The sequence below is a fragment of the Choloepus didactylus genome, chromosome 18 (genome assembly GCF_015220235.1).
Source record: "Choloepus didactylus isolate mChoDid1 chromosome 18, mChoDid1.pri, whole genome shotgun sequence".
Taxonomy (NCBI): Eukaryota; Metazoa; Chordata; class Mammalia; order Pilosa; family Megalonychidae; genus Choloepus; species Choloepus didactylus.
The window spans coordinates 12236593-12263955 of record NC_051324.1 but is presented as its reverse complement, the minus strand read 5'-3'; the positions used below and the strand labels follow the sequence as shown (position 1 = coordinate 12263955).

At 38.0% G+C, this 27363-nt stretch overlaps 2 protein-coding genes across 2 annotated transcripts in view; one reads left to right on the top strand and one right to left on the bottom strand.

The window, feature by feature from the left end:
- NUP88 (nucleoporin 88) overlaps positions 1–2795 on the top strand; it is a 76349-nt gene extending 73554 nt beyond the window's left edge. The window contains exons 18-19 of the transcript XR_005212592.1: positions 931–1086; positions 2618–2795. The gene's annotated coding sequence lies outside the window, so the exon portion shown is untranslated. The remainder of the gene's footprint in view (positions 1–930; positions 1087–2617) is intronic.
- Positions 1–27363, bottom strand: part of RABEP1 (rabaptin, RAB GTPase binding effector protein 1) — a 136819-nt gene that overhangs the window by 4728 nt on the left and 104728 nt on the right. Inside the window, exons 9-15 of the mRNA XM_037808317.1 lie at positions 25217–25684; positions 23343–23447; positions 21449–21565; positions 7575–7673; positions 4338–4478; positions 2527–2716; positions 1929–1984 (exon numbers count right to left, since the gene is read on the bottom strand). Of these exons, the coding sequence (XP_037664245.1) occupies positions 1929–1984; positions 2527–2716; positions 4338–4478; positions 7575–7673; positions 21449–21565; positions 23343–23447; positions 25217–25684 (1176 nt within the window). The remainder of the gene's footprint in view (positions 1–1928; positions 1985–2526; positions 2717–4337; positions 4479–7574; positions 7674–21448; positions 21566–23342; positions 23448–25216; positions 25685–27363) is intronic.

The following is a 27363-nucleotide window of genomic DNA, read 5'->3' as shown; positions in this document are numbered from 1 at the left end:
TGCCCAAATTCTTCAGGTCCTTCCTCCCATGCTTTCTTCAAGATTTACTCTTTAATTAAGCATATTAAGAACCTATTATGTTCCAAGGCCCAGGAACAGAGATATTAGGAGAGAAAGGCATGGCATATTGAACATGGAGGAAGAAGCATTGAATTCTGCCCGAAAAGTTAGGAAGGGCTTCCTAGAAGAGATATTTGACTTTTTTAAAAAAGGTGAAAAGTTTTACAGGGAAAGAAATGGTGGTAAGTTGGAGAGAGACTCCAAAAAGAGGGAATGGATAACATGCATAAAAATGCATTTAGGAAAAAAAAAATGCATTTAGGAACAGCAGCAAGTTCTGCTTGCCTGTAACACAGTGTGGGATATAAATGTAGGCTGAGGCTAGAGAGGCAGGAGATCTACTGCTTTGCTAATTCTGTAGATAAAAGAGGAGCCACTGGAGAGTTTTTAACCAGACGGTGACAGTCAGGTTGATAAAGATGAACTGAAAGGGGCTAAATTGTGGAAGCAAGGAAATGAGTTAGGCTCATGCAAAAAGCCAGTTAGAGTCGAAATCTGAACCCGAACAGGGCCAGTGGGGGTGGAAAGGAAGAGACATGTTTCAAGCACTGGTAATTTCTGCCAATGCAATCTCAATAGTATAGTGAAGGCAGAAGCCATTCTGCAATGGGTTGAGGAGTGACTCTTTCAAGAACCCTGGCTTTCCATAAGGGAAGAAGAAAGGCTGGTAGCTAGAGAGAGAACTGCAGTCCAAAGAGAATTCTTTTTCCTCTTAATGGGAGACACCTGAACATGTTTATGTATCATGGGAAAGACCAATAAAAAGGGAGACGTTCAAGGCCCAGGACTAAGGGGATGATTGAGAGGATGCCTGGGAAAGGTGCAAAGGCCTTCATTCAAAGTCCATGTACAATGTTACCCTTTGATCAGAAGCAACTCATCATCGTCTCTGAAAAACAAGAGAGAAGGCTGGGAAGTAGGTGAACCTGTAACTGAGAAGTCAAGGAGCTGTAGGTGGTCCTGTCTGATGGCTTTTGTTTTCCCCATGACTGAGGATGCAAACTCATCATCTGTTGGGGAATTGAGGTGGGTATCGAGGTGAGTGTGATTGTCTGAAATAGCCACTGTGTGAAATGGAAGAGAGCCAACCCAGGATAGATGAAAAGCTGCCTGAGCAGCACTTAAGGCCCAACTGACAGCATAAGCGTGCAGTGTTACCAATTCCACTGACAGCAGCTTGCGGTAGACACAGAAGATGGACACCAGGGTTGGACAGCAGTCAGGTTAGGGCAGCAGAAGGACAAGGAGTGAGGGGACTTGTGAAGGTGTTGGTGGGAGACTTCTTGAAGAGGCAAGCTACATAAGATGCAGCTTAGAAGGAAAGCAGGCACAGGCATAAGGAAATTGCTAAAACTAGATACCAGAGGTGGGGGCAAAGTTTGGAAAGGAAGGCCAGAGCAAAGGTCAGTGTGTCAAGGAACAATGAGCCAGGCAGTTGAATGGGGTCATCTGCTAAAGGTGCTGATGTTGTGGAAGAGAAGGGGACTCCAAGACAGCTGGAAAACATCACCTCCTGTTTGTAAAGACTATTGTATATATTTCTATTGTAGCTGTAAGCTTATGTTGTTATCATGCTTTGCCTGTCTTCCCACTACACTATAAATTCAAAGCTGCAGTCCCACCTTACTGTTCCTTTACCTCCTCCAGTTAACACATGGCCTGACACAGAGCAGACTCTCAATAAACAGTCTGTATCATCATCATGCACTCCCCCTACCATATTTTAATAATGCACTTGGAGCTACTAGACAGAAGTTCCTTAAAGATAGGGAACATGTCTTAAATATCTTTTATTCCTTGGATCTAGTGCTGTATGAGTCAATACATTTTTATTAACTATTCATTACAGATAAAATTTTGAAACTCACCTGTCCTTTTTCTACTTTTATTCTTTCTAATTCAGCTTTTAGGCTAGAAATAGAAGCTAGAAGCAAAAAAAAAAAAAGACAAGGAAGTATTAGTATTCATTAATTATTTGGGACTGAAAATTTTTTCTTAAAACATCCCTTTCTCAAAATTAGTCCTAACCAATTGACATCACAATCAAGCTCAGGTAAAGGCAGAGTCCACAGGAATAGCAGATCATAAACCACCTCTAGGTCAAGAATCCATCTCCTAACTGTTGTGGGTGGGGAGGTGGGGAGTGGATATTCCCAGCAGGAATGTGTTAACAAAGTTCTGCAAGGAAATGCCAGGAAATTCCCTATTGGTCTGGGTTCAAGCACTGAGGTTCCCATCTATTAGTAACTGCCAAAGAGAGGCTATCAAGAACTTCTACAAATATAAGGTTTGTTTGGGTTTTTTTAGTCCCAACTACTGGATATATAAGAATATCTGGAAGAATGAACTGAGTCCTTACTTCTTTCCGATACTTTCCTGTTTTCTACATTCTATGATCGTTACTTCTTATAATCAAAAGTTTTATTTAGTGCCTCCAATTCTAAACTGCATCACTTTGATTTTCACCTATTTCCTCCTTGCAGTTTTCTATTTCTAGCTGCAGAGTTTCTTCAAGGTTTTCTTTTAAACATTGTTCTGCTTGAATCTGCTCTTTTAGGAAAAGTATTTCAGCCTTCAGCTTTTCCTCCACGTGGTCTGCTGCTGTCCGCACATTAATGATGTTCTCACGGTATTTTAATACCAACTCCCGGAGTTCCTGGATTCAAGAAACAAATGCTTATTTGGTTTGTACAAGTGAAAATAAATAAAGAAAAGAAGCCACAGATTTTCTGCAACAGAATTTCAGATAATTGTTTTAAATGGTTTGAAAATTAAGACTGAACTCTAACCCCACCAGTGCTTCAAGTGACATTCAGTGTGTTAGGTACATTGTGAACTACATATCCCCACCCCCACCCCAAACTGTCTCATAAGCAGAAAAATTAAAATGTTAACTGACTTACAATGTGGGATTCACTAGGAGCATCTTAGGAGGTACTATTACCTGCCTAAATTCAGGGGCAGTTAGGGAATGAGGACCAAAAGACTAATTCAGAAGCAAGTGTGAGCTCTAAGAAAATAGAATTTATTTACTTATTCATCTAGTCATTCATTCAAACACTTATTGAACATTTACCATAAGCAAAGTACTCTTTTAGGACAGAGATAAATAATGGCAAAGAATGGCTCTTTAAGCTGATCAGCTGTTTTTCTGTAATAAATTTAGTTTATATCTTACTATTCCTAAATTTTAGTTCTATCTTTTAAAAATCCTTCCAATTATATCTTAAAGCAACTTTAAAGTAAAAACTGGGCTTGTTAAAGAACTAGTAAAGAACATAAGTCAAAGAAAAGCAGAAAACAGTTAAAAAAAGACAGAAGAAAATTTTCAAAAGATTTGTTACTGAAGCAGGTCTAAGAATCAAGGACTTCCTATATCTTTCAAGGATTCCTTTGGAATTTTGTAAAATCTAGGAATAAAAAGTCTTTAGAGAACATGAGAATGAGGAATCTTTCCTGCCAAAAGAAAAATTTTAACACAAGTGGAAGGTGGAAGGTCCAGTGATTTTAAGCTGACAACAAAAGTAGATGAATCCTCAATATCTTCTTTTTGATGCGATCAAACAACAGTTCAGAAAGGACAATGGCGTGCCAGTAACCTAAACCGAGACCACAAGTTGGGGAAGAGCAAAGAGCTAACAGTAGGCAAATGAGCCTTTATAAATGAATAAAATAAAAATAACAGTAATTTAATATTTTTATATGTAGAAAAATTTTTTTAAATTAAGGTCCAAATTGTAGAAGGTGAAATTGCAGGATAGGATTAGGGGAAACTTTTACTTATAACATTACACATTTTTGTAATGTTTGATCTTTGTATACTCTTTAAGAATTATAATTTAAGTAATCTTAATATAGATATATAATTGCTCGAAGAAACCTCATCTTTACCTATATTGTTTCTAATTGGTTTACCTGCCTAAGAAGATATTTTTTATATGATGAAAGGCTTAGAAATATATGGGTAAAAAAAACTTGGAACAGTTATGAATATCTCAAAGGAAACTTCCAGTTTTGCGGCCCAGATTCACCCAATCACAGAAGAATGGAAGTGACCAAAAATGTCATCAAAGTTAACAGGAGGAGGGAAGAAGGGGGATGTGGTATATAACCTTTTAAGTGTTAGATACCAAAAACAAACAGCACGAGCAAGCAGATTAGCAACTCTTTCAAAATATTTAAATTTCTAGTGCACTCTCAGTTGGGTCCCACAAGAATAAACTCATAGCCATTTCAGAAAATGTACTTGCTTACATTTTTGATCAACAGAAAATTACCTCCATAGTGTCTGGAAGGATGAAGTTTTCTGCTTGCTGTAACGATACATGCAAGCTATGCTTTCCCTGGAGACTGTCATTATCTTTCTGTAACCTCATCAGCTCTTCTGAAACCTGTTCCCGTGACTGTATCAGCACTGCCTAAAATAGAAACAGATACTAAGCATGGCCAGAAAGGTAAATCCTGTCTACTGATAGCTGCAGTAGCCAAATCAAATGAGGGCTGAGGGTGGAAGACTAAACATTAAAGCTCTGTAAGACATAAAAGACAGCTCTAAGGTTCTGGATTTGCAGCCTTTACACATGTTCAGCAAGAGGACAGGCAGTGAAACAAGTGTCTGAGCTCATTTTTCAGTGTTTCTACCAACAGCTTAAAAGTAATGAATCCTCCCTCCACATCCCTGGATTACAGAAGGACCAGGATCTCGGGTTCAATGGAAGGGGCTGACATCAGCAAGACCCATATCAAATAGAGCATGTGCTTCAAGAGAGCTCACAGCATGCATTCAACAGGAAGTGGGAATGAAAAGAAAGCAGTTCTTCATCTTTTTCTACATATACATATGTTCAAGTTCAGGATCACTGTGAATGGTACAAGGGCCTCAAACATTGGAATTCATCAAGAAAGGCCTATGCTCAGAAAATACAGGACGCTTGAGAGAAGCCCATTCTTAAAATGGGACATGCTTCTGCATCTGTTTGCTTATGTGTAAAACAATTTTAGACATTTCATATTAGATTGTATTAATATAAGTTACTGCAGCTAATTTGAGTCTAAGATAAAATTCTGCAAAAGCATTTAATTTCTGCTAATTTTTAATACTAAGTCATGTAACTTAAGTATACAGATAACTGCAGATTACTCATCCATCTAACATTTATTTAGCAGCTACTGCTCTAGGCATTTTTCTGCTCCTGAGAGACAAAGGACCTTTCCTGGAGAAGCTCATTTTCCAATGATATAGAAAGACAAGTAAACCAGAAACTTTAGACAGAACAGAGAGTAGGAGCAGCAGTGATAAAAGACAAGGAAGTACCTAATGTGTGGGGTGGGAGTGGGGGAGGCGGGCAGAGAAAGAATATGGGAGCAAGTTAAAGAACATTTCCCAGAGGAGATCACTAAGATGCGTCCTGCAGGCTGCAGGCAGGCAGACAGGGTCATGCTTAAAGTTTAAATTCTTCTTGCTCTTTATTTACCTTCAGACTACAATTGGCAGTACTTTGAGAGAAAGAAAGAAATGATTGCTTTCAACCCATTTACAACAAAGTATTAGCATCCTTTTGAATATGAGAGCAGAAAGAATATGTAAATATATATTTGCTTATTTTTGAAAAAAAAAAAAAAAAAAAAGAGGGATAAACCAAAGATTAAAATGATTATCCATAGGGTTGAGAAGGTATGGGGTGAGACTTCTATTTTTCTGTTTTCACAGTTTCGATTTATGAACCGCGTTACCTTTTTTTTTGTCAGAAAAGGCACACAAAAAAGCAAACCCAAAAATGTATTAAATAGAAACAAATGTGGCTACCTGTATATCAAATTAACACAACCAGAGAAAGAAAAATCAAATCAACTTTTGAAAACAGTACCCACACTAGTTTAAACTTTCCATTGCCTCACTGCCAAAATGTTTAACCTGTATCTAATCATGAGGAAACAGAAAAATTCTAAAACATTTTACAAGGTGACTGGCTGGACACTTCAAAAATACGTTAATGTCATAACCACCCACCCACTCCCACAAAAAACACCAAAAAACTACCAGGGTTTTTGGGTTAAATTTTAAGGGTATAATAATTATATCGTGGTAATGTAGAACAACATCTTTGTTTTTAGGAGTAGAAATATTGAGGAGTGTCATGTCTATAACTTAATTTCAAATGGTTAAACAAAAAAACCAAACCAAACATAAATATATATGAAAGAAACAACAAATGCAAGCATGCACAAGTGTGGCAAAATATGAATAACTGGTAAATACAAGTGAAGGTTTTATGAGTGTTCAATCAATTATTTTTAAACCTTTTTAAGTCTTGACATTTTTCAAAATAAAAAGGGGAAAATATAAACATCCCAACCAGTACGATAGCCACTGTTCATAACCTGATGAAAAACTGAGTTTTTCTTTGTCAGCAGAAGATCTTTAATGGTAGTTTGGATAAAATGGTAAAGTACTGTAGAGTTTACAGGATCTTAATCTTAATTTCAACAATGCTTCAGTGTCACTTGTAACACATTCATTTTAAGTGGAATCAATTTCCAAAATGTTTGCAAAGACAGAGGGTTTTGAAAGATAAGAAGGAAAAAGATGAGTGTTAAGGAAGCTAAATACCATGAAACTTTGTCAGCATTTAACAGTGGTTTTTAGACCAGTAATTATTAAGCATGTTTGTTTTGTATTTTCTAATTAGAGAAAGGATATGACACTATCTGGTCAATGATTAGGATGAGAGGCTTCCCAACAAACCAGGACTAGTATTTAGCGATCAGCTCTGAGACCACTCAGAGTCTGACCTAATAATGCCAATCGAAAAGAAACATGACCACACTACCTGCTGGTGTTGTTTTTACTGTCATCCCTTAAAGAGCTGGACAAGAGGCAGCTCTGTAGGACCAACCCTGCTATAACTGACATGGGGACGTCAGGTGTAGGGTGATTCCAACTTTGAGAGAAAGAAAGAGCAAGGCAAATGGAGCCCAACTGGTGAGGAGGCCCTAACCTGAGGAGCTATTTTGTAGAGATCCAACCAGCCCTTCCTCCCAAAGCTCTCTGCCCCACTTCCTCTCAAAATTGATGGCCTTCTGGAAGTTCCCCAGTGCCACAGCAGTTATGGTACATAATTTTTCATAATCTCTATGAAATTAATTCGGCTATCTTAAGTAAATGAGCTGCCCAGGAAAAGCATAATGACTTCTCAAAAGCTGCACTAGCCAGTGTTCTAAGATTAACATTATTAGCTTGTATTTGGAACTAAGAATTAAGTGTTGGTTTATAGCTTATTCTGTTTAGGTTTCCCAAATCAGAAAAGTTAATTGTTTTTTTGGGGGTTGGGTTGGGTGGGGCAGGGGGTAGGTTTAAAAAGGCATAATGTCTTTACAAATATTCTGTTGACTGCCATAAACACTGGAGAACATAAAAGTAACCATTTTGTCCATGGAGAGAAAGTCATGTCAAAGATAATTTCGAGGTGGAACATATATAACATAGTTAACATTTATTCAAAAATTTAACTTACCATCTGTTCCTGAATATCCCTCTTTGCCTGAGAAAACCCCTGCTGTAACTCTTCAAGTAAGATCTCGGATGCTTGGGATCTTAGGACAAGTGCAGAGATCTTAAAAAAAAAAAAAAAAAAAAAAAAAGAGAGACACATACAGAACATACATAATTTAGAAACTGGTTTTTCTAAAACTAACCCTTCCGTCTCCTGCGTATTTATATTTAGTGTCCAAATTGATGTTTTATTAGTTCACCCTTTACCCATTCATCACTTGTTCAACAAATATGTGCACATCTGCTGTGCCTCGGCCTTTTAGTCACATGCTACCATTTTACATCAACAGGTATCATTATATGGATCATCTCTAGACATAGATAATAGTCTACATTACCTAGTTTATGTTATTAGCTTATATACTAATTTTTATTATTTTTAAAAGGACTAAAAACAAATCAATAACAATTCGAAATCCTGTCCCCCAAAACACAAAAAAAGCACAGCATAAATTAATCTTTTTCTGAACCAACTACAATCTGCTAAGATAGTTTACTTAAGAGCAACAAACACCTGATTAATCTCATTGAACTCTTAAGTTACCTTGAATTAATTTTAATATTACTGAGGAGTGGTTTATTTGAAAGTTGATGACTCATATGTAAGAACTGTAAGAATTACAAAATAAATCAAAGTAATTCTGTTTAAACATTAAAAAAAAATGACTGTCAGAATTCTGCTACCAGCAGTGGTGGACTGGGTAATGTTAACTAATCTTCCCATCCAACAATTAGAAAAGCTGGATAAAATATATCTACTTGAAAGCATCAAGACTGCTAACAAGTCAAAAAAGAATCACAGAGCCAAGGACCAGGGTGAGGGCACTTGGAGAGACGAGTGCAGCACCTAGGGCCGCTTTTCCTAGGAGTACATGCCAGTGCCAGAGAGACAGGTGTGACACTGAGAGGCTGCGCAGAGCATCTGAGAGTCTCGGGAGGGTGGCAATACAAAGAATCCAACAGCCAACAAACAGAGTCCTCTGCTAAATAAAATCCTCCACTTTGGGTTGTGTCCCCAAAGGGCTGCACCATAGACTGAAGGGAGAACTTAAAACAATCGGACCCCTAAGACTTCATATAATCTCAATTCCTGTAACTAGATTAAGGTGATCCTGGGCTGTTGGTGCCACTAGTTGCCTACCTCTCACAAGAAGATGGCATCATCCTAGACTTAATATTCAATAATTTTCACATACCATGCCCAGCACTCAATTAATGCAAAAGGAATAACAGAAAACAGGCAACAGAAACTGATCCAGAAGGAATCCAAATATGTGAATTATCAGAAGCAGACTTGAAAACAACTATATTTATCCTGTTCAAATATATAAAAGACAAAATTTTAAATTGGCAGAGAACTGGAAACAATAATAACCAAATGGAAATGATAAACTAAAAAACTCAGTTATCTGAATTAAAAATTCAGTGGATGGGTTGAAAAGTTATACATGGTATACTGAACCAAGACATAAAGATGGAAAATACAGAACAGATGTTAAAAGGTATGTCAGACAATGAAGGAGGATCAACACAAAGCAGAAGATATGGAATTTCCCATGTCACAACAGCTTTCTCAGACACCTTTATTTGGTAGTCAAGATCAAGGGCTATGGAGAACAAGACACTATGAAGGAATTTGCGAGTTGTGTACGATACTGGTACTTCCTTCAGAGAGGGCTAGGTATGTGAGCTACTTTGAGGAAGGGGCCTCAAATCCAGTCCACAAGTACTGGAATCCAGATGATTTACCACACTAGCCAAATCCTAGATCAAGTGATCAGCATGAGACAAGGAAGCAATATTCAACCCAATGAATAAAGGCAGACTTGTGATTATCAGTGACCAAATTTCATTTTAAGCGGATAGAAAGGTGAATAAGGGGATCTGAAAGCATGGATATACAATTGTAATTATGAGGATAATTACTCATTAAAAGTAAATATTTCTAGTATGAGTATTACTAGTATGACTTTAAAATTAATAAACCAGTTAAATTTATAAGGTCAAATACTTATTATTAATATGGAAAATGAATATAGTTGCAGCAACAAAAAGTCATTTTCCAATTAAACAACAACAAAAAGTTATGTTGACACAATAAGTAATGTGCATAAATATATAAAGAAATAATGGCTGATGGAAATATCTAAAAGAGCTAAGAATAGGCCTATGCAATGACCCCATAATTTCATTCCTAGGTATATACTCAGAAGGGAGTGCTCATGTCCACCAAAATACATGAACAAGAATGTTCACAGAAGCCTTCTTTAATCACAATAGCCAAAAACTGAAAACAACTGCAATGTCCTTCGACTGCAGAGTGGACAACTAAATTACGGCATATCCATACAAGAATATACACAGCATTAAAAAATAACTACTGAAGTACAGAACAATATGGATGAATTTCAAAGACATAATAATTATCAAACACAGCCAGGCACAAAAGGCTGTATCCTATATGACTCCATTTACATGACGCTCAAGAACAGGCAACACTAACACACGCTGCTAAAGGCAGAACAGTGGCTACCTCGGCATCTGGGCAGGTGGGGAATTTACTGACCAGGAAGGAACATGAGTGTGTAAGAAATTAACTTTAACCGGGGCTGATGATTACCCTGGTAAAATTTTTCACATTAAAATTCATCAAATTGTGCATGTAAGATTTGAGTACTTTATGTATATCTCAATAAAAGCAAGTTTTAAAAAGAGATAATGGCTGAAAATTTGCCGATGATGTAAGACATTGATTCAGCAATCCAAGAAACCCTGTGAACCCCAACCAGGATAAATATGAAGAAAAATGCACTTAGGCATAACACAGTAAACCCGCCAAGAACAAAAGACAAAAGGAACACCTTTAAAACAGCCAGGGTAAAAAGTACATTTTATCTTCAAAGGAGCAAAAATAAAACATGATGAGCTGACCTCTCATCAGAAACATAGAAGCCCAGAACAATGGGATAATAACTTCAAAGTGCTGAGAATTCTATACCTAGCTTTGCCTTCTTGAATGAAGGTAGAAAGAAAAAGACATCATAACAAGCAAAAACATGACAGAACTGTAACTTCTGTGCTATCAAAGAACTCAGCCCACTACGGCCCCCACCCTCACCCCCCGCTGATTACAACTAAAAACTCTTGACAAAATACAAAAAACAACTACCTGAAGACTGAAAAGCAAGCACAAGCAGGCAGACTGGGGAGAGAAGTCAAATCCCACAGGAAGTAACTCATATAGGACAGAACATCCTGTTTGTTCTATTTTCCTTCCCAGCATTGACCTGAGGACAGACCCAGCTGCAAAGCTGTAGCAGCTGCAGCAGCACAAGGGGTGAAACTCTTTCTGGCTAGAGGACCAGGAACAGGGACCATGCAAGCTGGAGAATAATCCGACATGGGAGAGCTAGAAAAAGGATTCCCTAATTCTTTGTATGAACTAGCCCAAGTCTCAAACTCACACCTGAGTGCACAGGCACAGACAGACCCAAAGCAGCATAGCAAAGGTTTTTGGAACGGAACTGATGTCACTACCCACAGAAGGAAACACAGAACTTGTGAACTGATCCTAATCAAGTTGATTGCCTGCTAAAACAAAACAAAACAAAGCAAATCAACATTCTCCAGAAGATTTCAACATAACTTAGAGTCTCATAATAAAATACTCAAAATTCCCAGGATACAATCTAAAAGTACCTGACATAGAAGGAACCATGAAAATGTGACCAATTCCCAAGAACAAAGAATATCAACAGATTCTAACCCCATAATAACCCACATCTCATCAAAGACTTGAAAGTAGCCATTATAACTTTGCTCCATGAGATAAAAGTAAATGCTTTTGAAATGAATGAAAAGCTTGTTCTCAGCAGAGAAATAAAAGCTAGAAAGAAAAATCAAATGAAAATGGTATTATAAATTACAGTGTGGAACTGGAGCAAAGATAGACAAGCAGACCAACAGAACAGAAGAGAGTCCTCAAACTGACTTACACATATATACTCACTTGATAGATGACACAAATGAACTTGCAGAGAACAGTGGGGAAAAGATGACCTTTTCATTAAATGGAACAAGTAGGTATCCATATAGGAAAAAAATAAAAAGAAACCTGACCCTATCTCACACCATGGATACAAAAATCAGCTCTAGATGGATTTTAGATCTAAGTGTGAAAGATTATAAACAATAAAGCTTCTACAACATACTATATGAAAATAACTTCCTAACACCAGGGTTAGGAAATATTTTTTAAAAAATAGTACAAAAAAATCTAATCATAAAGAAAAAGATAAATTAGACTTCATTAAAATGAAGAATTATTGTTCATCAGAAGATACCATTAAAATAATGAAAATGGAATCTACTGAGTAGAAGACATCTGCAATTCATATAACCAAAAAGGCTCCAGCAAATTATATAAAGAGCTCCTGACAAATCAATAAGGAAAACAAACAAACAAACATACTAAAACAGATGCCCCAATGGAAAAATGGGCAGAAGACTTGAGCAGGAAATCTTATACACACACAAAAGAGTTATACCAAGGGGTATATAAAATGAAATTTTAGGAGAGTTCCAGGAAGATGGCAGATTAGGAGAAACAGAGCAAAATTCTCCTCCATGAAAAACACTAGATAAAGGGCAGAAAGTGCTCCAGAACAGCAGTTCCAGGGTTCCACCAGCTGGGCAGGGACTTCTATACCCACAGTGAATGTGTACTTGGAAGAGCTGAGAGACTGAGCTTAAAACCGGTGAGTGTTCGCCCGGAATGCCACTGGGAACAGACGGCTGGAGCCAGTGGATGAGCCCAGAGAGGAGCAGGTGGAGAGGTGGAGCCTTCCACATCCCAGGCACCCTCCTCAGCACTTGGATCAGATGATAACCCTTCGCAGCCCAGCGGCCAAGAGCTCCCATACCAGGGCCTGGTGATTGGAGCAGGCAGCTGAGCATGGAAGAGGGCAGTTTCCCAAGCACCATGCAGCCATCTTTGCAGTTGGCTGGGGAGACAACCCTTCACAGTCCCGCGGCCAAGAGCTTCCCTGGAATTTGGGATTCGGTAGGCTTGTGACGGCCTCCACTCTTCCTCCACGGAAGCCCACAGTGTGAACAGCCTAGAGGCAGGGGTGCCGCACAGAAGTGCCAGGAGGTCTCCCCCAATCCCAAGGACTCGTGGGCACACAGCAGACAGGGACAGTGGGACATGTGAGCTGCAGCCCCAGAGTACTCCACCCACAGCCCAAGGAATGGCCGGGACCACTGTGTCCTGGAGCAGACTCCCTGCCAAACTGCACAGGGCACAACATACAACCACACTGGCAGTCCCCAGTGTACACGGAAAATTGGTGCACTGATTGGACTTCCATATGGCTTGGGCCCCCACTCAGGGCATGGATGAAGTTGGGGGAGAACTGGTGTGAGGGAAAGAGGTGGCTCAAGAGAACCACCTACTGGTAGGTCAGGGGAAGTGCACTCCACAAAGCTGCAGCTCTGCCAAATTACAGATCAATGTTCAAATAATCCTGCATACCCTAAAAGTACCCTATCAAGATAAGCAAATGTCAAGAGGCCAAGAACAACAGAAAATTATCAAGCATATGAAGAAACCAGAAGATATGGATAACCGAAACATCCAAATTTAAAAAGCCAGAGGAAACACAGAGCTTGGAGCAATTAATCAAATAAGTACACAGAAACATCAATGTCATGGCTCAGAATATAAAGGACAAGATGACGACTCTAGAAGAGCATAAAGAAGAATTTGCAAGAGTAAACTGAAAAATAGCAGGTCTTAGGAAACAAAACATACAGTTGATCAAATTAAAAATATTCTTGAGACATACGCCAGATTTGAAAAGGCAGAGAAACAAATTAGTGAACTTGAAAACAGGCTGAAAGAAGGTGAAAGCACAAAAGAACAATTGGTAAAAAAAATTGAAAAATTTGAAATGCATCTAAGGGAAATGATGGATATATGAAGCGCACAAATATAGAATCACTGGTGTTCCAGAAGAGGAAGAGAAGAGTAAAGGGCTGAGAAGAGTTTTCAAAGACATTGTTGGGGAAAATTTCCCAACCTGTCTAAAATGGCATAAATATGCAAATAAAGATGCCTAAAGAACTCCAAATAGAACAAACCCACTCTGAGACATACTCTGATCAGACTGTCAAATGCTGAAGAGGAGAAAGTTCTCAAAGCATCAAAGGAAAAACAAATCCCTACCACATAAGACTAAGTACTGACTACTCAGCAGGCACCGTGAAGGTGAGAAGGCAGTGGTATGACATATATGAAATTCAGAAAGAAAAATTGCCAGCCAAGAATTCTTTATCCAGCAAAGTTCTCCTTCAAAATTGAGGGACAGCTTAAAATTCTCACAGACAAACAAATTTTGAGAGAATCTGGCACCAAGCAACCTGCCCAACAAAAAATACTAAAGGAGCTCTTCCAGCTGAGAAAAAAAGACAGCAGAGAGAGGGCTGGAGAAGGGCACAGAACTGAAGAGTAACTTAAAGGAAATAGAGAGAGGGAAAAAATAGATCTGACAAATAAGAACCAAAAGATAACTGCTTCACAGTAATAACACTGAATATGAATGGATTAAATTCCCCAATAAAAAAATATAGATTTGCAGAATGGATTACAAAATATGAATCATCAATATGCTGATTACAAGAGACTCATCTTAGACCCAGCGACACAAAGAGACTGAAGGTGAAAGGATGGAAAAAAATATTCCATGCAAGCTACAGTCAAAAGAAAGCAGAGGTAGCAATACTAATGACAGATAAAATAGACTTTAAAGGCAAGGATGTCATAAGAGACAAAGAAGGACGCTATATATAATAAAAGGGACAATTCAAAAAGAAGAAATAACAATCATAAATGTTTACACACCCAATTAAGGTGCTCTAAAGTACATGAGGCAAACACTGGCAAAACTAAAGGAAGAAATAGATATTTCCACAATAATCATGGGAGACCAATATACCACTCTCTCCTACAGACAGATAACCAGACAAGAGCACCAATATGTAAACTGAGAATCTAAACAATGTGATAAATGAATTGACTTAACAGACATATACAGAGCATTACATGCCAAATTACCAGGATATACATTCTTCTCTAGTACTCACAGAACTTTCTCCAGGATAGATCATACGCTAGGGCATAAAGAAAGCCTCAATAAATGTAGAAAGACTGAAATTATTCAAAGCACATTCTCTGACCACAATGGAATGCAACTAGAAGTCAATAACCATCAAAGATCTAGAACATTCAAAAATATCTGGAGGTTAAACAACACACAATCAGAGGGTCAAAGAAGAAACCGCAAGAGAAATTGCTAAATATCTAGAGATGAATGAAAATGAGAAGACAACATATCAAAACCTATGGGATGCAGCAAAGGCTATAATTGATGGGGAAACTGATAGCTCTAAATGCATACACTAAAAAGGAAGAAAGAGCTAAAATCAAAGAACTAATGGAACAACTGAAGAAGCTAGAAGATGATCAGCAAACTCATCCTAAAGCAAGTAGAAGAAAAGAAGTAACAAGGGTTAAAACAGAAATAAATGATATGGAGAATAACAACAACAATAACAAAAAAAAAAAAAAAACCACAATAGAGAGAATAAATAAAACCAAGAGTTGGTTCTTTGAGAAGATCAACAAGATTATCAAACCCTGAATGACAAAGTCAAAGAAGACACAAATAAACAAAATAATAAATGAGAGGGGGGACATTACTGCAGATCCCGAAGAACTTTAAAAAATCATAAGAGGATACTATGAATAACTGTTCACCAACAAACCAGACAATTTAGAGGGAATGGATAATTTCCTGTAAACACATTAACAACCTAGACTGACCAGAGAAACCAATCACAAGTTAAGAGATCCAATCAGTCATCAAAAAGCTTCCTACAAATAAAAGCCCAGGGCCAGATAACTTAACAGGGGAATTCTATCAAACTTCCCAAAAAGAAATGACAGCATTCCTACTCAAACTCTATAAAAAAAAATTGAAGAAAACAATACTACCTAACTCATTTTATGAAGCTGAGCCAGTTTGGATGTATTTTGTACACCAAAACACCATGTTCTTAGATGCAATCTTGTGGGGCAGGTCATATTAGGGTTGATTAGGTTAGAACCTTTGGATTAAGTTGTTTCCATGGAAATGTGACCCACCCAATTGTAGGTGATAACTCTGATTAGATAATTTCCATGGAGGTGTGGCCCCACCCATTCAGCATGGGCCTTGATTAGTTTACTAGAGCCCTATATAAGAGCTCAGACAGAAGGAGCTTGCTGCTGCAGCTGAGTCAGACATTTTAAAGATGGTTGTTGGAAGCTGATGAAGACATTTTGGAGAATGCCATTTTGAAACACAATCAGGGAGCACACAAATACCAGCCACGTGCCTTCCCAGCTAACAGAGGTTTTCTGGATGCCAATGGCCTTTCTCAAGTGAAGGTACCCTACTGCTGATGCCTTACCTTGGACACTTCATGGCTTTAAGACTGTAACTTTGTAACCAAATAAACCCCTTCATAAAAGCCAATCCATTTCTGGTGTTTTGCAAAATGGCAGCATTAGCAAACTGGAACAGAAGCCAACATCACTTTAATGCAAAAACCAGCTAAAGATGTTACAAGAAAGGAAAACTACAGGCCAATCTCCCTAAAGAATCTAGATGCAAAAATTCTCAAATACTTGCAAATCGAATCCAAAGACACATTCAAAAAAAACCATATTCCATGAACAAGTGGGGTTAATCCTTGGCATGCAAAGGTGGTTCAACATAAGAAAATCAATCAATATAGCACAACACATTAACAAATCAAAAGGGAAAAATCAAACGATCATCTCAATAGATGCAAAAAAAGCAACAAAATTCAGCATCCTTTTTTGACAAAAATACTTCAAATGGTAGAAATTAAAGGAAACTTCCTCGATATGAAAAAGGGCATATATGAAGAACCCAAATCCAGCATAGTACTCAATGGTGAGAGACTGAAAGCCTTCCCTCTAAGATCAGGAACAAGACAAGGATGCCCACTGTCACCAGTATTATTCAACACTGTGCTACAAGTTCTAGCCAGAGCAATCCATCAAGACAAAGAAATAAAAGGCATCCAAATTGGAAAGAAATAAGTAAAACTGTCATTATTTGCAAATGATATGATCTTATATTTGGAAAACCCTGAGAAATCGATGACACAGCTACTTGAGCTAATAAACAAATTCAAAGTGGCAGGATGCAAGATTAATTCACGTAAGTCAGTAATGTTCCTATACACTAGAAATGACCTAACTGAAGTGACACTCAAGAAAAAGATTCCATTCTCATTAGCAACTAAAAAAACCAAGTACCTAGTAATAAACTTTACGGATATAAAAAAACTCTACACAGAAAATTACATAACTTTACTAAAAGAAATAAAAGGGGACCTAAAGAGATGGAAAGATATTCCGTGTTCATGGATAGGAAGGCTAAATGTCATGAAGATGTCAATCCTACCCAAACTGATCTACAGATTCAATGCTATTCCAATCAAAATTCCAACAATCTACTTTGCAGACTTGGAAAAGCTAGTTATCAAATTTACTTGGAAGGAAAGGGGGCTTCGAATTGCTAAAAACATTCTAAAAAAGAAAAACGAACTTGAAGACTTACACATCCTGACTTTGAAGCCTACTATAAAGCCACAGTAGTCAAAACAGCATGGTATTGGCACAAAGGTAGACATATTGATCAATGAATCAAATGGATAATTTGGAAATAGACCCCAGCTCTATGGTAAGACTGATTTTTGATAAGGCCCCTATTCCGGTTTGCTAATGCTGCCCGTTATGCAAAATGCCAGAAATGGATTGGCTTTTATAAATGGGGTTTATTTGGCTACAAAGTTACAGTTTTAATTCCATAAAGTGTCCAAGGTAGAAGGATGGCCATCAGTGTCCAGAAAACCTGTTAGCTGGGAAGGAACGTGGCTGGCGTCTGCTTGCTCCCAGGTTGCATTTCAAAATGGCATTCTCCAAAATGTTGCTCTTCAGGTGTTCTGTCCTGTCTTAGCTGCAGCTCCTATTCAAAATGTCACTAGCAGTTGCTCTCAGCTCTGTGTGTTCTTCCAAGGTTCCCTCGTGGCTGTAGCAAGCTCACTCCTTCTGTCTGAGCTTATATAGTGCTCTAGTAAATTAATCAAGGCTAATGCCGAATGGGCAGTGCCACACTTCCATAGAAATTATCCAGTGAAAGATCTCGCCCACAGTTGAGTGATCACATCTCCACGGAAACATCCAATCAAAAGTCTCCAACCCAATCAACACCAATACATTTCCTGCCTACACAAGACTGCATCAAAGATAATAGCGTTTTGGGGGACATAATACATCCAAACCATCACACCATGTATCTGATAAGAGACTGATATCTTGCATATATAAAGAAATCCTACAACTCAATGACAGTACTACAAACAGCCCAATTATAAAATGGACAGAAGATACGAAAAGACATTTCTCCAAAGAGGAAATACAAATGGCTAAAAAACACAGAAAAAAGGTTCCTCTTCCTTAGCTATTAGGGAGATGCAAATTAAGACCACAATGAGCTATCATCTCACACCAATAAGAATGGCTGCCATTAAACAAACAGGAAACTACAAATGCTGGAGAGGATGTGGAGAAATCGGAACTCTTATTCATCACTGGTAGGCATGAATAATGATAGAGCCACTCTGGAAGACAGTCTGGCAGTTCCTCAGAAAACTAGATATTGAGCTACCCTACGATACAGCAATTGCTTTCCTTGGTATATACCCAGAAGATCTGAAAGCAGTGACATGAACAGACATCCGTACACCGATGTTTATAGCAGCATTGTTCACAATTGCCAAGAGATGGAACCAATCCAAATATCTTTCAACAGATGAGTGGATAAACAAAATGTGGTATATACATACCATGGAATACTACGCAGCAGTAAGAAGGATCGAGGTCGTGAAACATGACAACATGGATGAACCCTGAAGACATAATGCTGAGTGAAATAAGCCAGACACAAAGGGAGAGGTATTGTATGTTACCACTAATCTGAACTCTGTGAGAAATGTAAAATAAGTGTCTTGTAATATAGAATATATAGGACCTAGAGATAGACAGAATCTAGTGAAGGGGAAATGATAATCTAATATGTACAGATATGATAATGAGGGTAAACTTAATGGTATGCGAATGGTCAAGTGTGACTATGGTTTGTTAATAGGATTGTAAGTATGAGTGACACACTGAAGGCAAACATGTTCATAAATGGTTGTTTAAAGGCATGTAACCCACAGAGTAGCACCACAAACCTAAATAAGCATTAGCATGATATACTTATAGGGTATGACACTGGTGCAGAGGGTTAACAATAGAGTGGTATATGGAAAAACTACCCATTACATATTAAAGACTATATTTAATAGGAATATTTTATCAGCACTACACTAATACTAGGGATGAATAATTAGCAGCTGATAAGAGCTCTGAGATGTATTATGTTACGATAATTATTTAAAGTTGAGAGTGACTATGACTGTACAACTAAGTGAAGATAATGTAAGAAACAGACCATTTATCTTGGGATAGAATAGATACTAAGTGAAATTAGGAACCTACCATTTAATACTTCAAGCCCTCGACTTGACAATTGCTCTTATGAAACAGGGTTGAAATGGGCGGCTGAGCCCTCCTATAATTATGCCTAAGAGGCACCTCCAGGGAACTCTTGTTGCTTAGATGTGGCCTTTCTCTCGCTAAGCCCATTAACGCACTAAGCCCATTAACTCATTAACCTCCCCCCCCAAGAGGGATGACTCCCAGGGGAGTGAATCTCCCTGGTGATGTGCGACATGACTCCCAAGAATGAGCCTGACACTCACAGCAAGGGATTGAAAATGCCTACTTGATCAAAAGGGGGAAAAAAGAAAGGTAACAAGCTGAGGTCACAATGGCTGAGAGATCCCAAAATGAGTCAAGAGGCTATCCTGGAAGTTTCTCTTATGCAAGCTCCAGCTAGACATCCCAAATGGCCACAATACAGCATGCCCTAACCAAAAGTTTTCCCCAAATAACTAGGTCCCTACCTGAGATTCTATAAAAGATTCATTCACTAAGTTTTATCTCTCAGAAACTTCAATCCACCAGAGTATTCCTATGCTAGACAAGTCCTAAAACCCAGAGCAACAGCCTCTTTAAGATCAACAATCAGATGCAGCCCCCTTCCCCATTCTCTCAACACCCCCTTTCAATATGAACAAGTTAGAGTGGTCACTGCCTAGACACCCCTGAAGATGGAGAAAGATCAAGTGAGAGGAAGCGGTAGCAACAAACAAGGTAAGATTTAACAAAGGTCTATGAATACTGAAACTTTATATATTATATTTATATATATATGTATGTATTTAGATGCTGGGGTGTTAGAATAGCTGGAAGGAGGTAAATGACATGGTGGAACTGTAACCTATAACGTCCTTTGAAATCTGCTCTATAGCTACTCACTGAATTGTGCGTTGAAAGTCTTCACCTTTCTGTATATACCCTATATTGCATAATAAGGAAAGAGCTGAAACTGGAACCGTAACCCAGAACAATTTTTGAAATTATCTATATAACTGCTTGTTGAGCTGTACATAGAAAGCTAACACCCTTCTATATGCATGTTCTAGTTTACAAAAATGGAAATAGCTCAAGTTTTGGAACTGTGACCCATGATATTCTTTGAAATTTGCTCTCTACTTGTGAAATCATACTTTGACAGTTATCACTGTTACGTATACATGTTAAAGTTCACAATAAAAAAATGCATTAAAAAATGTAGTTAAAATTTTTTTTTAAAAGAGAGTGATCGCCCAATGGCCAATAAACATAAAAACACGAATTAACATCAATAGCCATCAAATGCAAACTAAGTCACAATGAAATACCATTACACACCCACTAAAATGGCTATAATTAGAATAACTAACAAAATAAAAGTTTGGGAAGACTGTTAGACCCACAGGAATTCTTCTCATGCACTGCTAGTGAGGGTATAAATTGGTACAACCACTTTAGAAAGCTGGTATTATTATCTACTAAAGTTGAACATACACATACCCTTTTGACTCATGCATCTAATTCCTAAGTATACACCTAGCAGAAACATGTGCACCAAACCCTTTACAGAAATGTTCAAAGCAGCATAATTCATAACAGCCCAGATCTGCAAACAACCCAATGTCCATCAATATTAAGATGAATACACTGTGATATATCCATACAATGGTACAAATAAACAAACTACTGTTACAAGCATCATGAATAAATCTCACCATTTGGAGGAAGGCAGACATGGGTATACAGAGAGTATGATTTTTTTTTTTTTAAACATACAAAACTAATATAATGGTTTTAGAAGTTTAGGACAGTAGTTACCTCTTGGGAGAAACTAGTATTTGGAGGGTGCTTGTGAGGGCTTCTGGAATACAAGCTTATGTTTTATTACTTTGCTCTCAAAGGTGTCAGTGCTAACACAGGTGTTAGTGCTAGTATGTTTGGTCTGTTAGTGTATGCTAGTGTACGCTTGAGTATGCTTGAGTATTTCTGTGAATGCCATACTTTCAAAAACACAATCTGTAAAACAGGCATCAGAGAAAAAGCAGTAGGTGATGTGTTTATCAGAGGGGAAACAGAACTCCCAAATCTTCAGGGCAAGAAAAAAACATCACTATGCTTTCAGAATTCCTTTAAACAATCTAGTCATCACCCTGGGTCACGTTCTAAAAGTCATCACTTACCTGATGACTTGACTCTTCAGTGCTCTGCTTTATGAAGTCTTCCAGCTCCTGTTTATCTTTCATTGTTTTCTCTAACTGATCATTAGCTTGTCTGAGCATCACCTGCAGTTTTTTTACCTATGCAAGTTAAAAAGTCAATTAGAAGGAAGAACCAGAATTCTTTTATAAACTTAAGAAATCCTAACTCCAGAATTTTTGAAAAATCTTTTTTTCCCCAAGAAACATCACAGATTTGACAACTCAGAAAGAAATGAGATGAATGACCTCAAACGACAATTACACTGTGTTTTACAGTTAACAAATCATTTTCATATACATTATCTCACTTAAAAATACCTATTTCCCCTCCTGGTTTCTCTAGACTAGGACACTGGCCTCCATATCTCAGTCTACAATCCACACTAACACTATAAAATTTTCCTAAAACAAGTAATTCACTTACCTAGAATTTCTAAATGCCTCTCAAAGTCTTCATGGTAAAATTTAAACCCCTTCAATCATCACTCCTCCCTCAATGATCTCACACACGGCCTTCCTTTATAGCTTCCTCTCCTGTTATTTCATCACACATACACACACCACCTACAGCCACATCAACTACTTGTAGTTCCAAGAAAACACCATTTTCTTTTCATAACACTGTTCCTTTGTACATTCTTCCTCTTCCCTGAATACCCTTTCCCCACTTCTTTTCTTCACCAGTGTTGAATTTATTTTAGAACCTAGTTTGTTTCAGGGAAGTGTAACCTTCCTTGACCACCCCACAGTTAAGCTGGATGCCCCTCTCAGCGCTCCTCTGCTTCTATGTGCATGTCTACAGTAACACACCATATTGGCTTAGGTGTCAACACTAAAAGCTCCTTACGGACAGTAACTGTGTCTTACCTGCGTCTGGATCCCCAGGACCTAGCAAAATGCCAGGCACAGATGAAGCATCAGTAAATGTCTACTGAAATGACTCAGGAATACAAGATACCCCCTATCCCCACAACACACTATCAGAGGCCAACTAGATTAGTTTCCCAGATAGCTTTAAACATTTACCTTTGCACTATCTATGAAAGAAGCATATGTGAAGGAAATCATTGTCAGTGACACTTGAAAATATTAAACCATCATTCTAATCTGCTGGCAGTTCTTTTGAAGAATAAGGGAACAATTATTAGCAACCAAAGAACAACTTGGGAATAAAAGAAAAAAAAAATTATCTTTTCCTCACATATACTTTCACAAGTCTGCTCTCATGAAATTCTGCTTTATTTCCTAAAGGCTTTCAAGGAACTCATCATTACACACTGTACTTGTAAAGGTACTTAAGATATGTCAATCTCAAATATCAAAATCTACCAAAGCTTAGTATCTAAAACCCTGTAAATTAACCTTAATCAATTCAACAAATTTATTGTAAGAAATAGGCAATTAAGCAGTGAAGAGTCCAAATACTGATTAATATGACATTCAATTAAGCCTTTATTCCATTAGAGGCAGTAGTCAACTCTTATCTCCCTAAATCTTCATAACAAAAAAGTACTTTCCAGGTGCACAGCTCATGGCACTATCACCTTTGGGCCTAGGATGGGAGGGGAAGTGTGCCAGGCCTCAGTGTACATTAATGTGTTCCTCTGACAGTGCTTCTATAAAAATTAAGCTGACCTGTGATTTTGCTGGGCAAGCTAATGAGGAAGAGATACACAAAAGCAGAGGCTCTAATGAGCTCCCAATGGAAATGTAACTGACTTTTCATGTACCAGATTATTTTATAATTTAACAGGATGGATATGTTTCAAAAAGCAAACAGGAAGGGAGGGAGGGAGGGAGGGAGGAAAAGAGAATTCTACACCTTCAATGAAAACTACAACAGCTCACTAATTTGGCATATACAAAAGAAACTCACCTGGTCTCTTGTTTCAGCCTCCTGAATCTGAATTCCTTGTAACTGTTTCTCATAATTGGAACACATATCACAACGTCTACCAAGTTTGTTTCCAGCATTATGTACCTGAAGGGCATCAAAATTACCTCTTATCAGGCATAGCAAAATAATTCTACATCACATGAGGAGCACATGCATGGTCCTATGTTACTCAAAATAGAACACTGGGTAAATTTCTTCAGGGACTTTTTGCAAGAAGTTGAAGTTACAATATAGGATCAGACCCTAAAAGTCATAATCTCCAATACAAGTATGACAGGAAAACAAAGGACACAACCTTTATCTAAGGCTAAGGCCATGAAACACATTACATTTGAGAAAAACACAAAGCAAGCAAAAAGTACTACACCATGGCACTCACAATTTAAATCAATAACACCCAACCAAGAACAGAGGAAAAAAAGTACTAATTCACCATTTCACCACCTCCAATTACAAAATAGGTATGAGACTATTAAGTAGCACCTCCTCACATGTTTTGCATGAGACCAAGGAGAACAGTTTCTTTCATGCTTAATAAACTGTCCCACTTATTGATGAACAGCTTCTTCAACAATCCTGAGTAGAAAGGACTGAAAGTCAAAAAACCTGGATTTTAACCTAAATTAAGGGGAAAACTTGAGTGACTCCACCTTTCTGAGCCCATTTCTTCACCTATAAAATGGGGACAACCACACACTAATTGCTTCATTGTTATGAGGAAGCCTGAAGACACGAGGTATGTGAAAGGGCTCTGCAAATACATATTTAAATTTAAATTTTCATAATCTTATCCCTGAGTTTGCAAATACTACTAGCAGGAAAATTATTCTCATTTAAAGGTTGCATTCTTTTCTCTCCCATATTTTCCACCCCCTCCTTAAACCCACTCTCAGAATCAAGGGCTGACAAGCATTTGCAATTTAAATCTAGAGGAAAGGGGAAACTGTGAATCTTGGAATATATAGAGATCACAGAATACTGCAAAGCAAACCAAATTCAGTCTACTGTAACTTAAAATTAGCAATGCTATTGAAGTAGTTTTGCTCCAACTTCAGGTGTGACTTCAAGTAGAGACCTTCAAGTAGAGAAGCTGAAAGTGTAATTTACTAATTCTTTCTTTATCACAAACATCAGGAATAGCCAAAGCAGAACATGACTGTCAGACCCCAGGAAAAAAAGTCTAACATATAGAAGGAACGTCTGATCCAGGGGCCCTGCTGCTTATCTCATAGACACCAGGTGCACCATAAACTAAGGGTTGAAGGCTGTTTTAGAAATCCCAGTCATAGTGGCACCTAGACCCCAAAAGGCGGATAAGACAAGATCAGATAGGTCCATAAGATGAATGACCACAAACAAGCCAAAAGGCCTGCTTCCTTCACATAGATAACACAGCTACATTTCAAAGAAGAATAATGCTCAGAACCCTAGCAACCAATCAGCCCAGAATTGATAAGCCCTCACCCAATCGAGGCACAGAACACACACTCAGCAGGCACCCTTCCCCTCAAAACCCTCCCATCCCAACGTGCGTTTTTCCTTTAAAAAATGCTGCTCTCAGATAGAGAGCTGGAGCCATTTTCTTTCTTTCTTTTCGCTGGCTCCCACCTGCTTTCTTCCTCTAACAAACCTTAAACTCTCTACTTAAACCATGACTCACTGCATTGTGTGGATTCCTGAACGACTCCGACGTAACAATGACAAGGGTCAGATGATACGGTTAACGTCCAATTTGCTGGCAACTTGGCCGGCACTGACTCCAGGGACTGTCTACTCAATGAACAATAAATCCCAGAGCTACCCACTTCCCCTCAGAGTAAGCAAACAGGAAAAAAGTCAGAAAGATAACTAACCTCTTTCTGCAGGAGATTCCATTCCGTCTCACTGACTAAGCGGTAACCACTGGGAGAGACATAAGCACTTTCCACACCCTGGGTGACACTGGAGAGGAGGGACGCTGTCTCTTCTTGTTCTGGTGTCATCGCTTTAATTGCTCTTTCCTGATCTTTGGTTAACATAAACCCACTTGGCATTTGCAATGACCCAAGGGAAGCCGTCTCGAAGTTCTCAGACACAGAATCTGCTCCAACCAACGGTCCAAAATCTGACTCATCCAGGTTTCCAGCAGATTTTGCTTTACAGTTATAGCCTAAAGCTTTGGATTGCAATGAGCTTGAAGTTCCCAAGCTATCTGTAGACTGTGCTCTCCTCAGTCCGTCTTTAAACATGTCATTGTCCGATTTACTGAATGGATCTCCAGAAGGCAACAGTAAGTCCGCATCTAAGGAATGGACTGAACCATGAGTGCTATCTAAATGCTCCTGAAATAAGAAAATATATATTGCTGAGTTAGACAATTCTCAGTATTTCCAAATAGAAAAATTAGTATATATTAAATGTACTTTGCCACATATTAGACATGATAATTGTTAATGTGATACCTTCATATATTTACTGGACAAACATTTATTGAGTGTCTTCTACAAGCTGGTACATTGAACCAGGCACTCAGGATACAACAGAGAGCAACATACAATCTCTAATGTCAAGATGCTTCGTTACATGAAAAAAATAAACAAGTAATGAGGCTATTATAATATAATATTTAATAAAATGATAGGCCAGAGCTTTGTACAGAATGCTCTGGAAGATCAAGGAAAGGCATTTAGCCCACACTTGAGGATTTGGCGAAGAGCTCCTGAAATTTAGTGTTGGGTAAGTTGAGTGTGAGGTGCTTGTTGTCTATTCAAGTGGAGATGTCCACCAGATAGAGGGATTTATACATCTTTAGATCATCTTGGTAACCACCATATGAGGGTAAAGTCACAGCAATAAATCAGAACACCGAGATAAATCTGTAGAATGACCGAAGAGGGCCAAGGGCAGACCCCGAGGAACACCAACATTTTGGCAATAGACAGAGGAAGGAGTAGTCCAAAAGGAAATGAGGAGGATGAGGTACCCTGGAAACCAAGTTTCAAGCAAGGTATAATCGGTATGCTAAATGTGGTGTACTAACTGAAAGAAGCCAGAACAAAAGTCACATATTGTATGAGTCCATCTTTCTGAAATATCCACAATAGGTACATCCATAGAGACAGAAAGCAGATTAGTGCCAGGAACTGAGGAAAGAGGGAAATGAGAAGTACAGTTCCACAATGCGGTTGCACAGTTAATGGAGAAATGATAAAAACAAGGACAATGTAGTAAGATTTTCTTGGAACTAAATTTATTCAATTCAAAGGATTATCTTTTATTTTAAGAGTAAATCCTTTCCAGTTTTTGTTGTTAAATGTCTTTTCTTTTATGAACTGGATATGACTGTAGAATATAGATCTTTTTAAATGTTTTAAAAGTATCCTCACTTGGCATAATAAAAAGTTGACAAATTTAATGTTAATTCCTCCATTTCTTTCTTTTAGAAATTTACTCATTTGTGAAATTCCAATTGCTGAGGAAAACAAATCCAGTGTATATTAAGCTAGCTATGGCAAAGCTCCAAGTCTAAAAATATGAGACCCTAATCAAGTAAGTATCCTAATAAAAATTGGAATGGCAACCCATTCTGTTGGCTTACAAGGGAGCCTAGTACCTACCGCTATCACATACAGTGTTGCTGTGACATACAAGAGGGAAAGTAACGGGCAGAAAAGTCGTGAGGGCCATGTTAAAAACACTGTAGCAACATACCTGTAAAAGTATAAGGAACATATATTTCTGAGGAAAATGTAAAGTTACGATGTGTCTGAAGGATAATTTAGCAGTATGTTCTAATGCCTTAAATGTTTATGCCCAGGGAACTCAGCAGGTCTTTTCCCAAGAACTTATACTAAGGAAATAATCAGATATATCCACAACGATTTTTGTGTAAGGAAAAATTAAACTTCATAGCATTATGGCATTATTTCAAATAGTGAAAATTTTATAGTAATAACAAATGAAACCACCTATTAGCAGAAACTGACTACCTATTAATAGAAACTGGCTAACCAAATTATGG